We start from the raw sequence: 15393 nt of genomic DNA on the forward strand, positions 1-15393 counted from the left end.
CTCCTGGAGAGAGTTTGCAGATTTCACATTTGTAAAATGACAATTGTCACATTCGCTCCATAAAATTCCAAGGAGTGGCTAGGAAGGCCCATGGAGAGTCTATCACGTTGTATAAATGTAAAACAGCCTGATTCCCTCACCCAGAGGGACCTTTTCCTCTAACTGTGACCACATGGAATTCAGTCAAGAACGTGAAAAGACGCAAGCAGGCCTTTGAGCAGAGAGATTAGTCCATTCATCAAATATTTGCTGGGCATCTACTCTAGCCAAGCATGGTGTGAGGCACTGGGAATGGAATACTGAACAAATCAGAGACATTCTTGCCTTCACAGAGTGCCCAGTTTTTCCACAAAATCCATGCCAGTTACTTATAAGAAAGTCTTCCAAGCTCCAACTCAATCTACCAAGTCACATTTCAGAAGCAAGTCTAATAAAAGTGGGCTTTCTGGCCTAGAGTAGACTGAAATCAGCAATTAGAAAGGACACTGCTGGTTTAAGTAAATTGACAAGAGGAAGAAGCACCAGCTGATATTAGTAAGTGAAGGCGTGAGAATTAAAATTATTTTAAGCAGACATGAGAATTCAAAAAGTTGCCTAGAATCATTTGGTGTAAAAGTATCTCTACCCTTTTCAGTTGGTCTTCAGAGAGCATTACTGTATTGTAGTAAAATATCTTATTAATTATAACCAGTTATCCTTACTTAGCATGCTACACTTTAAAAATCTGCTTCCACATACCTAATAATAGTAATGTGCCTTAGCATCATAGTAGGAACTCATTTCTTAAGGCATCAAAAAATACATAATATATTCAGCATAATTGGTTTAAGATGGAAGGAGACATCATAATATTGTAAAAGGGACTGGAAAGTTATGTTAAACACTTTTTTTTTTTTAGATGGAGTTTCACTGTTTTCACCTAGGCTGGAGTGCAATGATGCAATCTCTGCTCACTGCAACCTCCACCTCCCGGGTTCAAGTGATTCTCCTGCTTCAGCCTCTCGAGTAGTTGGGACTACAGACACCCACCACCATACCCAGTTAATTTTTGTATTTTTAGTAGAGACAGGGTTTCACCATGTTGACCAGGCTGGTCTCGAACTCCTGATCTCAGGTGATCCACCTGCCTCAGCCTCCCAAAGTGCTGAGATTACAAGTGTGGGCCACCGCGCTCAGCCCACATACTGTTTTTTACAGGTAAATTTGGTCATCTGAAAAATTCACTTATATGGAATAGTTTACTCCCTGACCATACCAAACCATGGCACTAAATTATAAAAATAAAGTAGAAAAAGGTCTGTAGTAGTTTCTTGCTCCCTCTTTTTTTTTTTTTTTCGAGATGGAGTCTTGCTCTGTTGCCCAGGCTGCAGTGCAGTGGTGCGATCTTGGCTCACTGCAACCTCTGCCTGCCGGGTTCAAGCAATTCTCCTGCCTCAGCCTCCTGAGCAGCTGGGATTACAGGCATGTGCCACGATGCCTGGCTAATTTTTTTATTCTTAGTAGAGATGGGGTTTCACCATGTTGGCCAGGCTGGTCTCAAACTCTTGACCTTGTGATCTACTCACCTCGGCCTCCCAAAGTGCTGGGATTACAGGTGTGAGCCACTGTGCCCGGCCCTTGCTCTCTCTCTCTCTCATATAATCTACGTACATAATAGATAAACCCAGGACGTCCTACAGTAAAATTCCCAGCCCTTTAGAACTCACTTATATTCAAGGAAACAAAACAGAAAATGGTCAAGTTCTGTTTTACCTACTTATACTCTGCCTCTTCTGATTTTGCTAAGACCTAAGAGTGATCCTGCATTTTCTCCTTATTTAGGAGAACTCCATCAGTGGTTTTAGAAAGCTCTCCATATTGTGTTATTTTTATTAGTTGTTTTTTTCCTCAGAAGGCCCTCTGACAAGTTTCTAAACACTTATGTCACTGGGACCCCAGCACTGTGCCTGCCAGACCAGAAGACAGAACCACATACGGCCCCGCTCCAGATACCAGAGCAGTTGTTTAGGCAAAGACAGACTGCTATGAATCCCCGGTTTCAACAGTCTCAAGGCTGTCTGCTCTGTAAGGATAGTGGTTAAGCACCCTATATTCACTGCTGTATTCCTAGTATTTGGCACAGTGTCTAGCACAGTGTCTGGAAAACAACAGGTGTTCATTAACTATCTGGGGAATGAATGACTGAGGACCAAATCCTTACTCCAGGGAGCCTGTACGTACCACACCAGAGCTCTGGGCCTACCCATCCCGGGCCTTCAAGGACTCAGATAACACCATCTTTCTATGTGTGAGAACAGTTAGCTGGGTATTTTGGCCAGCACCCTAACTCATCCAACAGCCTCTTGGCACAGTGCTACAGAGAGGAGGGGTAGGGTGGGGCAGAAGCAGCTTCTTTCTGCTGGCTTTGTAAGCACCTGTCAAAACCTAAGGCCTAATCAGTTCCATTGGTTGGTGTGGTAGGGTGAGTGGTACATGGAATCAGAAACGCAAATAGTTAAATTTCACCAGGGCAAATTCTTTATGCCTAAGAATTCTTGTTTTACTTTTTCCCTTGTCAGAGACAAGGTGTCCTTAACAGGGGCAAAAGTAGGTGTCTAGACATCTAAATTCATTAAAAAAGACGGCAGAGAGAGTTTGTAAATCACTGGAACAAAGAATATTTTTCTAGCAGAGCAGAAACAAAGTAGTTGCTGCATTCCTCTCCACAAAACTGGTCCTGCTACAATGCTATAGTAAAAAGGCAGCAGCTGCAGTGGCCAGGCTAGGCCAGTGCAAGAGCCAAGCATCTCTGTCCGCATTGCTCTTGCCAAGTTTGTCACACCTGGAGACCAGGTCTAGGAGCAATATGACAAAAGGGTCCTTGAGGCCAATGACATCTATGTGTCATAAAGAATACGGCATGCCCCAAACACAGACACCTTGCTTAATCTGATGCCTTGGGGTTAGGGTAGGGAGGGTACAGAAGTGGCTTTATTTTAATATCACAAGAGAAAAGTTTGAAGAGTCTATACATATACATAATCAAGTCAAAATCAGAGCAGAGAAACACAAAGAGTCCTTTGGCTAGCACTGCAAACAAATTCCCATCCTCCCAGATCTGCTTCTTCCATTAGATGATTTCCAAACTGAGATTAAGTACAGCAACCTTGGCAGACCATGTGGGAAGTAGCCCTTTAAGCACTAGCCTTCTTCCTGGTGGTCCCAGGGATCCACTGCTCTCTAGCACCAGCAAAGTGTCAAGGACGAGGAGGGATGAGAGAAGGGAAAGAGGAAAGAAAGTAGCCAGGATCACCAGAAGAAGCTAAAAAGCCAGTAGTTGGGGGCTTGGCCTTTTATAGGCTTTGGAAACCAGGTGATTGTAGAGAAACAAGGGCTTTTCTCATGTAGTGAGGGGTGAATGGCTGTTTTGCTGTGTCCCTCCAGGGAAACTGAGTGAGATGGCCCCTGACCAGCTGCTGTCTGCTTCCTATGGGAAAAGGCTGTGTGCTGGGTACCAACAGCAGAGGAATGCAAAAAAGGCTTTTCCCCTCCTCAAACATCATTCCATTCCTGCAGGGGAGAATAATGCTTCAGAACCAGGGACGCTTGTTTACAGCCCTGGGGCTTCAGTGTGGAAGTCTGATGCCCACCTACCATTCTCCATATCCGGGACTTTGGGACATAGTCTGAGCATATCGTTCTCCTGCTTGTAACACTTAGGGACTCCTCATCTCTGAGGAGATCAACCCTCAAGTTCTTGGGTCCCTCCCGATCTGGACCCTGCCTACCTCTTTAGTCTTAGCTCTTGTTTCTCCTACATCCTGAGCTCCAGTTAGAATAAACAGCTTGCAGTCCCCTGAACCTGCCAGGCCATTTTACATCTCAAACCTCTGGCATAGATCCAGGTTTGTTAATTATTTCCCCCAGCCCCGAGAATGTCAGCAACTTGAGGGCAGGGACTTTGTTGATTTTGCTTCCCACTGTATCCTGGATGTCTGAAACAGTGCCTGGCACACTGCAGGCACTCAATAAATGTCTGCTGAAGGAAGGAATGAGTCTCAGCACTGAAGGCACTGCCTCTGGCTGTGGATGTCACAAGGACAAGGTTTGGGTTGTGTTCATTTCTGCATCTCCTAGTACATGGTTTGACATAGTGTGGGCATTTTGTAACAGTTGATAAATGAGAGAAGGAATGAGTGATGAATGTTCATAGGGATGAAAAGCTAACAATACTGGCATTTCTCCAAGAGTGAGTTACCTTCCAGTCTTCTGTGTTAGGGCCTCTTTTTCCTTCTTTCATGTTGTCTATTCTGTGAGAAGAGTTACCTTTTAAATGAAGCATATTTTAAATTCTGTTCAAACACAGCACAAGAAAATTGGGCTAGATTTTCTCAAAGACTTGGCTAGGCTAAAAGTCATGGGCTCTACAGCTAATCAGGGATGATGGCAGCAAGTGCTGCTTCCATTTTAATTTACATTTGAGAAAGAACCCTATCTATAGAACACTGACCTTGTAAATTATACAGACTCACCATATCATCATAAATTTGAGAAACTACTTTATTTTGGATTTTTTTTTTGTCTATTTGCATTATCTGTGTCTCTTTTACCATTGGGGCTGGGGATGGGAGGAAGGCTGGTCACAGAAAGCCCTGGATAATATATCAGGAGGCCTGGTTCCAGTGACCTGGAGTAAGTCCTTCTCCTCTCTGGAAATGAGGGGAGTTGGAATAGATGATCTCTGAAGGCCTGTGAACCTGCAGACATAATATAATCCTGGACTATGGGCAATCATGCACTTACGCATCCTATGCTGCCCATACTTGCATAGGTACGACATTTAAACATGGTAAAAAGAGAAGGCGCTTATAATATTTTTTTCTTACAAAGGAAAAAAGTCATCACATAAAATATGCCACCCCCAAAGTCTCAATGAGTACCTATTCTGATTTTCTAATCTAGCTTATTTAAGAAAAGAGAACTGATTACTTACATACACACATACACACACACACACACACACACACACACACACACACACACTACCGGAAAGATTATGTCCATTATAGACTAACGGGATATGTGCATGGAGGCACAGGAAGGTGGGTAGATGAATGGACAGCATTTAATGATGTCCTTTAAAATTTAAAATAATGATGAACCTTTAAAATTCAAAGGTTCCAAGTAGGGTTTGGACCTTTCCTGTGAGAACTGAGGACAAACTTTCCTTACTATGGAGCTTTTGGGTGGTATGAGAACAAAAGGGTTAATAAATGCAGAGCACGGGCTGACAGGTTTTCTGGTCATAACCTAATAGCTGCCAGAGAGCATGGATACATTCCACGGAACATTTATGGGCTCTCCAGCACTAGTCTATGACAATTTTATTTAATCATAAAAATATAATAGTCATCAAATCTTTTTGGAGTTTCCAGTTTACTGCTTTCTCAAGTGAAATAAATGGTCTCTCGGATTTCTTCTGCTTTCATCTCTCTGCTCTAAGTATAGTAGGATAAGGTTCCAATTAAGGCCCATTAAAGGTTCACATTGATTCATTGAGCCATTTTCCAGTTTCTTTTCCTAACACAATCTCAATGCACCTCTGAGTTATCTCTGTGGTGTGTTTTCAGTTTAGCAGTTGCCCATACGTAAAATAATTATTTGGGTGTGAGGTCTCCTTCCCTCCCACTTCTATAGCCCAAGGTGGTGAGTGGAGATTCTCCTTCACTGCCTTCCAGACAAGAAGAGGTTTATCACCTGTCAGGTATGTCCAGGTGAACCAGGCATGCCCCTTTGGGAAGGGGAGCTGGCAGCTGACCAGAACCAAACTGATACTCCAAAGTCCCCTTGGCAGCGGTGTCAAAACAGTGTTTTGAGTGGCAGCCCTAAGACTCTGAGGCGGGAGGATCCTCTGTACTTCTACATGTTTTGGTCCACAGAGGAACCCTGTAGGCAGAGGTTTCTCACAGGTTCTCCACAGATGGGGAACCATGTTCTGACAGCTGGTCTGGCCATGACTTCCCAATTCATCTTATAATTATATATTCTTCCTCTATCAGAGCTGAAAGCCTTCTTCAGAGCACCCAGGCTAACTCTTTATACAGAGAGGAAACTAAAGCTCAGAGAAGGGCAGTGACTTACCCAGGGTCAAACAGCTGTAAAGCTGTGAAAGGAACCAGCAGTCCTGACTGCTGTACCAATGTTTGTTCCATTGAGATGGGCTTTCTGTAACTGATGAAGGTCTTATATAAAATCTCCTATCTCAGGAGAGGTGTTCCCTGTGATTACAGCTTAAGCCTTTACACAGTCTATCTCAAAGTGATTTTTATTACAAACGCCCCCTCTGTGGCTGAAGACCAAGGCAAGCCCAGAAAAACTGGTCATGAATTAAACTTTGACAAAAGATTCCTTCTGGCCTCATTTTCTTGTGTTGATTTGATACCCCAATAGAAGATTTTCAATTGAGCAAAGGATAACTGAGGTTCATGCACACTCCTGACCTGGCAGCAGCTCCTCGGGCTGGCTGCTGCCTACCTCAGTTGATGTCCTGGCAACACAGCCACTCAGGCAAGCCAGGAGTACCTTCTGAACTCTCAGAGGTTTGTGGAGTAAAAACTGTATCTAGTGTGAGCATGTGGCACTTTGAACTACCCTTGTGTGGAAAAATTCACTAAAACAACGAGGAAAATAAAAGGTATCTTTTATTTGGATTCTGTGAAGTTGGTAACTTTTAATGCAATTGGCCAAAATTGCTAACTGGCAAATTTCTCCATTCTTATGTCAGCCAGTTCACTCATCAGAAGTCTCAAAATAAATATTTAGGTATAAATTATTTTTAATTAAGAATTTTTGTTCTACTTTTGGAAAAAAACCCCACATTTTTTTCTTTGGTGCTATAATATTGAGAGTAACTTGGTTCCAAAATGGTTGCATTGCTGAAACTCCGGCTCTTCCTTAGACATGATGTATTTCTATTTTACGAAAGGAACGTATCTGTCACACAAAGAAAGAAAATACAGAAAGCTGAATGCTTGTGTGACAGCTAAAGAAGAAGCTGCCAACTCTGGGAGAACAGAAAGGCCTTGAGTGCTGGAGTTTCCACTCTGAGCCCACCACCGCAGCCTCCATTCACGAACTGGGACGGGGCTAGGGGAGTTTACCAAGTGGGTGTGACCTAGGACTGACCATCTGCCTTTGAGGCAAAGAGCGAAGTAAGAATGTTTGAACAGGAAATTAAGCCACCTCTACAAGTTCTAAATGCTGGAATGGGATTCTGGAAAACTGCCACTCTTAACACACAATGACTCTAGGAAACCACTCCTTATTTCTGTGAGCAAGGAAACACCCAAGGTGAGTACAGCAGATTCATTTTCAGAATTTGTAGTCAAATTAACGTTTGGGGTTTCTCACTGAGTCACTGAGTTACAAAAGAGCTGGAAAATGCATGGCATGCAGCTCAGGCCGAACCGAGTTTCGTGAGTTTCGCTGTCCAACTTACTTGCCTGTTCTGATCCGCCCAGAAGCTTTCAGGAGCCTTTGGCAGGGTGTGGTGCAGAGCAGACAGTTACATGATCAGCATGGACTTCACTAGAGAGAGCTAGATGGGGGTAGGGGGGTCAAGGGGATCCTTCCTTTCAGGGATCACAAGAAACTCCAACTCTGATATCTGCAATCTATGGGGCCTTTCCAAATGAAAAAGCCAGTTGCTAAATAAAAGTATGCAAAGGTGCATATTCCCAATATAGTAATATGCAGGCAGTCAAATCATCAGTCATTTGAGTTAATTTAATCATCAGACCACATTTAATTATCTAACACAAAATGTAAATAAAGTGAAGGGTTGACAGCACATACTAATTATGTTCATTATAATAATTAAATGGGAAGGAATTTAGAAAGAGTCAAGAAAATGCCATAAAATACAGGGAATCTTTTGATTAAAACAACATTTTAATTAGAAACTGCAACCCTATAGGAAACAGAAGATTCATTCCATCAAGGATGGGACGTTATTTTTATTATCCAGGTTTCTCTTCTCAAGTCATCCTTGGTATCAAGGGGCTCAGTCTTTCCAGTTAATAGACTAAATGGTGGCAAATAAAAAGTGCCAATCCTTTATGCAAAGCAGTTACCTAATCAAACAGTAGGCTGCAGCAGGCTTTCAGGATGCCCTGTCTTATAAAGACACAAGCTATTTTCCCAGTAGGAAATCTATGATGCCCTGTCGACAAATTGGCTCTGCAAATTAACATGACTTCTGACTAATGATAAGGAAACATTAAATGAATTGAGCATCTGATTTCTCCTGTGAATTTCCTCTGATTTACAGAAAGTGGCAATAGGCGAAACAGATTCACTTTCTTAAGTATACAAGTGAGGTGGAAACTCACTGAACTGCCAGTGGTGAGGCTGGGCTCTGCCAATTCTCGCTTGACAACTTCTTTTCCTTCTCTGAGCCTCAGTTCCTCCACCTACAATATGAGGGAGATGGACTAGATATCTCCCAGAGCCCTTCTAGGATGAAGGCGCCATGAATCTATGACTGAAGAAGCTAAGGCCAGTGCTGAAAACTAAACTTACCACATCCTCTTAGCAAATGCTCACTTAGCAAATTACTGGATTTCGTGGGGGCAGTGGAAAGGGAATTTAATAGAACTAGTTTTAAAAGTGAAATCAAACAAACAATTAACCTTTCAGTTATAGAAAACTTCCCAACTCTATTGGGATATGAGCAGTTATCACCTCAGCAAGCTTGTGGCTATTCTTATACCCTGCCCTTACCCCGCAGCTTGACTGGCATGGAGCACAGCCATGAGCTGGTGAGCATAGCCTTTAGTGCATGTAAAACAACTGTGGCTGAAGATGGCATCACAGAGCAAGGTATGTGACATCTCACCTGTAAGAAGTCTGCTTATAAGTGTCTGTCATTGGACTCCCTCTACCAATAGTGAGGAGCCAAAGTATACTGAGTTTTTAATGGTAAGTTGCCACACAGTGGGCAGGCAGCTCATTAAGCTGTCTGCTGCTGATGGGATCTGGAGTAGGGTAAGGAAGGTATGAAAAACCACAAAATAGCTTGGAGTCCCCATGAGATCAAAATGCTGCTCTGTGGTTCTAGTTTCAGCCTTTAAAATGTCACAGACTCATGGAACTCACAGGGGAGGTCATCTAGTATAATCCACTTCTTTTTTGTTTACTTCATTGTGTAAAATATGTATAACATGTAATTTACCATTTCAATTTTTTTTTTTTTTTAAAGACAGAGTCTTGCTCTGTCGCCCAGGCTGGAGTGCAGTGGCGTGATCTCGGCTCACTGCGACCTCTGCCTCCCGGGTTCAAGCGATTCTCCTGCCTCAGCCTCCCAAGTAGCTGGGATTACAGGCATGCACTACAGCACCTGGCCAATTTTTGTATTTTTAGTAGGGATGGGGTTTTGCCATGTTGGCCAGGCTGATCTCAAACTCCTGACCTCAAGTGATCTGCCTGCCTCGGCCGCCCAAAGTGCTGGGATTATAGACTTGGGCCACCAGGCCTGGCCCCATTTCAACTATTTTTAACCCCACAATTCAGTGGCATTAAGTATATTTACAATATTGTGCAACTATCACTGCTATCCACTTCCAGAACCAATTTGCTTCTTTGTAGAGTCAGTGATGCTCAAACCTCAAGAGGGGAAAGAATTTATCTATGATCACACAGCTAATGGCAGAGCTGGGGCTAGAACCCAGGCTTTCTATCTTTAAATTGTGGTCCATTTCTACTCATAAAACATGTTCATTTACACTTTCCAGATCTTTATGAGTCTCCCTGAATAAGGCACACAGATAGGCCCTAGAAGCTTTCCATTCAGCATCTAAGGGACAGAATGGCAGTTTCTCAAATGGACTGTCTTGGTGAACCCGCATCATCTTCTATACCTCCCACCGCTAGCCAAGGTACTCTTCAGTGATCACTAGTGGATGGTACCTGTTACATGCCTGGCTTTCTTAAGCAATGTAAGATGAAATGAAAAGTACACTGAGTTGGGCTTTGCAAAACCTGGATGCTAGCCCTGATCTTTCATAGAGAAATGATTCTCTGTGTCATTTCAGGGAGCTTGCTTTATCTTTTAGAAGCCCAACTGCTCACCTGTCTGTGAGGTAAGAATAATTCCTGTACTTAGAGCCTCACTAAAGTGCTACTGAGGTTCAAGAGACAAGAGATGGGAAGAATAGTATAAAGAGCTCTACAAATATAAGGTATTTCTAACTTATAACATTTCTCTCTCTCTTTTTTTTTTTTTTTTTGTTGAAACAGAGTCTTGCTCTGTCACCCAGGCTGGAGTGCAGTGGCATGATCTCGGCTCACCGCAACCTCCGCCTCCCAGGTTCATGCGGTCCTCCTGCCTCAGCCTTCCCAGTTGCTGGGATTACAGGAGTGTGCCACCACGCCCAGCTAATTTTTTATTTGTAGTAGAGATGGGGTTTCACCACGTTGGCCAGGCTGGTCTCGAACTCCTGACCTCACGATCCGGCCACCCTGGCCTCTCAAAGTGCTGCGATTACAGGCATGAGCCACCACGCCTGGCCTCTACCTTATAATATTTCTAATATACGGCCGGGCGTGGTGGCTCATGCCTGTAATCCCAGCACTTTGGGAGGCCAAGGTGGGCGGATCACCTGAGGTCAGGAGTTCGAGATCAGCTTGACCAACATGGAGAAACCCCGTCTCTACTAAAAATACAAAATTAGCCGGGTGTGGTGGCGCACGCCTGTAATCCCAGCTACTCAAGAGGCTGAGGCAGGAGAATCACTTGAACCCGGGAGGCGGAGGTTGTGGTGAGCCAACATGGTGCCATTGCACTCCAGCCTGGGCAACAAGAGCGAAACTCTGTCTCAATAAATAAATAAATAAATAAATAAATAAATAAATAAATATTTCTAACATAAATATTATGCTTAGAAATATCATCTCCATAATGTGCAGTGTCTCAGCTTCTTACAATTACTATCTTTTCTATAAGCTTCTTACTTCTCTACTTTTTTTTTTTAAATCTTGTTCTTTCTTCTCATAGATTGTTGCATTTCAGCAACTGCCCCAGATCTAAACTGACCTCTGTAATCTTCCCTCAAATCAGAAGTGGATGTCCAGTTTAGTATTCAATCCTTCTGGGAGGCAAGGTGTTGAAACACAGGGTCTGGCTTTTTTCACTTTTCTAATTTCTTCCTCAGCGTGAGCTTACCTCTCACCAAGGATCTTCAAACCCCACTGTATCCTCTTCTTCTCCAACTGACAAGTGACAGGGTCTCAGTCTGTTCCTCCTCCTTGTATTGACCAGTGCTCTCTCCACCCATTTCATCTGCTTTTTTTCCCATCCCAGCGTGCCCAGTCATCACTTTCCCACCATGTCCAAGTCAGGTCTTACATGCCATCTCCAAATATGAGTCCCCCATCCCTGACACTCCTTAACTCAGAGCCCAGAGATGCCAAAATTGTGTGTTTTATCTAAAGGAGAGGATTAGTCTGTGGTCCAGCATCAGCAGAAAAACTGTCTGAAATCCCATGAAATTCTGAGTTCAGTAAGTTTATCATAACAGAGTTCGTTTAAGCAAAAAGTTTTAAACCATCCTTAATACGAGACACACTGAAAGAGCTGAACTTTGTCCTGCAGAAGTGCACACAGCAAAATATTATCACATATACAAATTACTCACCTCTTTCAAAGGCAGTAGGCAGTGTCTTGATATATGATAAACAATTTAAGTATAAAACAAGACATTTTTAGGGAAACCATGAATGTCCATACAAGATAAAGCCATACAGCCGTTAAAAATACTTAACGAAGATTCTGATATAATGTTAAGTGCATAAAGCAGGACACGAGCATTTGTACAGTATGAACTCAGCCATGCAGAATTACTCATAGAAAAGAGGCTGGAAGGGAATCTGCCAAAATGTTAACAGTGGCTATCTCAGATAGTGAGATCAGGAATAACTGTGATTCCATTTTTTTCTTTATACTTGCCCTGTCTTTTTCTTTTTCTTTCTTTCTTTCCGTTTTCTTTCTTTTTTTTTTTTTTTTTTTTTTTTTTTGAGACAGAGTCTCGCTCTGTCTCCCAGGCTGGAGTGCAGTGGCGCGATCTTGGCTCACTGCAACCTCCACCTCCCATGTTCAAGCAATTCTCTTGTCTCAGCCTCCTGAGTAGCTGGGATTTCAGGTGCCTGCCACCATGCCCAGCTAATTTTTGTATTTTTAGTAGAGACAGGGTTTCATAATGTTGGCCAGGCTGGTCTCGAACTCCTGACCTCAAGTGATCCACTTGTCTCGGCCTCCCAAAGTGCTGGGATTACAGGTGTGAGCTACTGAGCTGGCTGCCCTTTTTCACAATAACTAAAATCAGAAAAATAAAATCAACTTTTAAGATAAAATAAAAAGCAATTTAATAGGTCGAATGGATGCACATGAAGAAAAAAAAAATCTACACGGATGATTTCCCTCAACTTTCCTTCCTCTGAGCAGTTTGTAAGAGATCTGTGAACCTACTAGGCCTGGTCCACAGAGAGGACACAGCATCCCCATCAGGGAGTGTTTCAAAGGGAAGGACACTATCTGTGCTGTAGAGGTAGGAGGGGAGAAAAAGCTGCCATTTACTCTCCTGGCAACAGGGTCTGTAAAAGGGGAACTTTTCTGTGTATAATATTCTGGTAAGGATCCAAACTGTCTATATTTTAGCCATGGGAATCTTTCTAAAACAGACTGCTTATTCCTGCAGTGCAGTTCAGGGAATGCACTGAACATACACTTTGCCTCCATGCTTACTTGAGGTATTAGAGGCATCAACAATCATCTAGGAAATACAGAGCAGGGCTTAGTGTCCCTCTGAACCCAGATGGCTGTGACTTCTGAGTTCTTGGGCCTGCCTTATTTTTTTTTTTTCTTTTTTCTCCTTCTCAGAAAAGCAATTTCAGCTCTCATTGTGCAGCTTCTCACCTTGTACTTGGCTCTGCCACCACAACCATCTCTTTTATTCCTGCCCATATCTAGTTTGCTGCAGGCTAGATAAACCTTGCAAACACACTTGTTAGAGATTTGCCTACAATAAAAATTAGAAAGTTTAGAGTAAGGCTAGGCACGGTGGCTCACACCTGTAATCCCAGTACTTTGGGAGGCCAAGGTGGGTGGATCACGAGGTCAGGAGTTTGAGACCAGCCTGGCCAAGATAGTGAAACCCTGTCTCTACTAAAAATACAAAAATTAGCTGGGTATGGTGGTGGGTGCCTGTAATCCCAGCTACTCAGGAGGCTGAGACGGGAGAATCACTTGAACCGGGAGGCAGAGGTTGCAGCGAGCCGAGATCACGCCACTGCACTCTAGCCTGGGTGACAGAGCAAGACTCTGTCTCGAAAAAAAATGAAAGTTTAGAGTAAGAGTTAAGGGGTTGTTCAGAGGCTTTTTTTTTTCTTAGCTACAATCTATACAGTTAAGGTTGGCTGAGTAGGCTTTTTTTTTTTGAGGGAGTTTCGCTCGTTTCCCAGGCTGGAGTGCAATGGCGTGATCTTGGCTCATCACAACCTCTGCCTCCTGGATTCAAGTGATTCTCCTGCCTCAGCCTCCCGAGTAGCTGGGATTACAGGCACGCGCCACCATGCCCGGTTAATTTTGTATTTTTAGTAGAGACGGGGTTTCTCCATGTTGGTGAGTATGTGGTCTCGAACTCCCTACCTCAGGTGATCCACCTGCCTTGGCTTCCCAAAGTGCAGGGATTATAGGTGTGAGCCACTGCGCCCGGCCAAGTAGGGGGCTTTAGATAAATAAGGTTGTCAGGAATTACTATTTGATATGCTAGTTATGCCATAATCCTGGTTTCAAAGATAAAGAGAAATAAGGTACTTTATTATTAGTAAAAAATCTATAACATTTTCCAACATCTTAAAAAAGCAGAAAGCAGGCCAGGTGTGGTGGCTCACACCTGTAATCACAGCACTTTGGGAGGCCAAGGCGGGAGGATTGCTTGAGCCCAGGAGTTCAAGACCAGCCTAGGCAACGTGGTAAAGCCCCGTCTCTACAAAAATTAGCTGGGTGTGATGGTACCCGCCGGTGGACCCAGCTACTCAGGAGGCTGAGATGGGAGGATCGCTTGAGCCCTGGGGGTCAAGGCTGCAGTGAGCCATGATCATGCCACTGTACTCCAGCCTGAATGACAGAGCAAGAACTTGTCTAAAAAAAAAAAAGAAAGCAGAAACCTATTTACAAATGAAATCTATGAAATCTTTTTTTCTTTTAAATCTATGAAATCTTGCTCAGAAACCAAATAATTAAAGCAGTTTAAAGCAAAACTACTCTGAGTGACCTAAGCGGGAGAGTCCTACCTTCTCAGCCTCTCACCAACACAAAGGAAGACTCTAAGCACCTAGGCAGAAGCCAGGAGCCAAGAGCAGTTTCATAGAGCACCAGACTCTAATACTATATGAAAAGTGACCCAACTTGGAAGATGTAAACTACCTTATCAAAACAAAAACCCTGATAGCTAGAGCAGCAGACTCCATGTGGTAAGGAAGTAGATAGTAAAGAATCTACATGGTAAGAGAGTACATGCTTCTCTGTGGCTTAAGAATATTTTAATAAAAATATTTTATTTTTATAGCTCTAAGAGGAGGCCCTAGTGCTAATCTAATTCTTATCAAATCTATTTGAAGAGGGCCAGGTGTGGTGGCTCATGCCTGTAATCTCAGCACTTTGGGAGGCCAAGAGCAGGTGGATCACCTGAGGTCAGGAGTTCAAGACCAGCCTGGCCAACGTGGCAAAACCCCATCTCTACTAAAAATACAAAAAATTAGCCAGGTGTGGTGGTAGGTGCCTGTAATCCCAGCTACTTGGGAGGCTGAGGTATGAGAATCACTTGAACCTGGGAGGCGGAGGTTGCAGTGAGCCGAGATTGTACCACTGCATTCCAGCCTGGGTGACAGAGCGAGCCTCTGTCTCCAAAAGAAAAAAAAATCTATTTGAAGAGAAGGAGCTAGAGGCATATTCCTGGGGTCTGGTTAAAGGGCTTTACAGAGGACATTTGGGTTCCAGCCCACTAGCCTGCCTTTTCTCATTCTAATACCTCACACTCTCAGCACCGGGGGAGCATTCTAAGGAACTTTCCAGGGCCTCTTACCTGATTATCTGGGTGGTTGACAGTGAAGTAGCCCACACAGACGATGACCTCATGAAGGAGGCTTTCACAGGAGACTTGGCTGCAGTGGCCCAGCAGGGAGCTGGCCATGTGCCGGAATGCAAGGGACAAGCCCTCTGCCCCTACAATAGACTGACAAAGACAAGGAGCAGTTAGAAGCCCTCAGCCCAGGGAGAGCCAGGGCTGCAAATCACAAAGCAAGACTGGCCCTGTGCACTTTCTGCCACGGTGCTGGAAAAACATGACATTTCTACAG

The 15393-nt window shown here is 43.6% G+C and overlaps 1 protein-coding gene across 8 annotated transcripts in view; it reads right to left on the bottom strand.

Annotated features, from left to right (window-relative positions):
* SCAPER (S-phase cyclin A associated protein in the ER) overlaps positions 1 to 15393 on the bottom strand; it is a 562100-nt gene that overhangs the window by 12893 nt on the left and 533814 nt on the right. For all 8 annotated transcript variants that reach the window (XM_030814840.1, XM_030814838.1, XM_030814836.1 and 5 more), the window contains one exon: positions 15120 to 15269. In XM_030814840.1, coding sequence (XP_030670700.1) covers positions 15120 to 15269 — 150 coding nt within the window. The remainder of the gene's footprint in view (positions 1 to 15119; positions 15270 to 15393) is intronic.

This window comes from Nomascus leucogenys, chromosome 6 (assembly GCF_006542625.1).
Source record: "Nomascus leucogenys isolate Asia chromosome 6, Asia_NLE_v1, whole genome shotgun sequence".
Classification (NCBI taxonomy): domain Eukaryota; kingdom Metazoa; phylum Chordata; class Mammalia; order Primates; family Hylobatidae; genus Nomascus; species Nomascus leucogenys.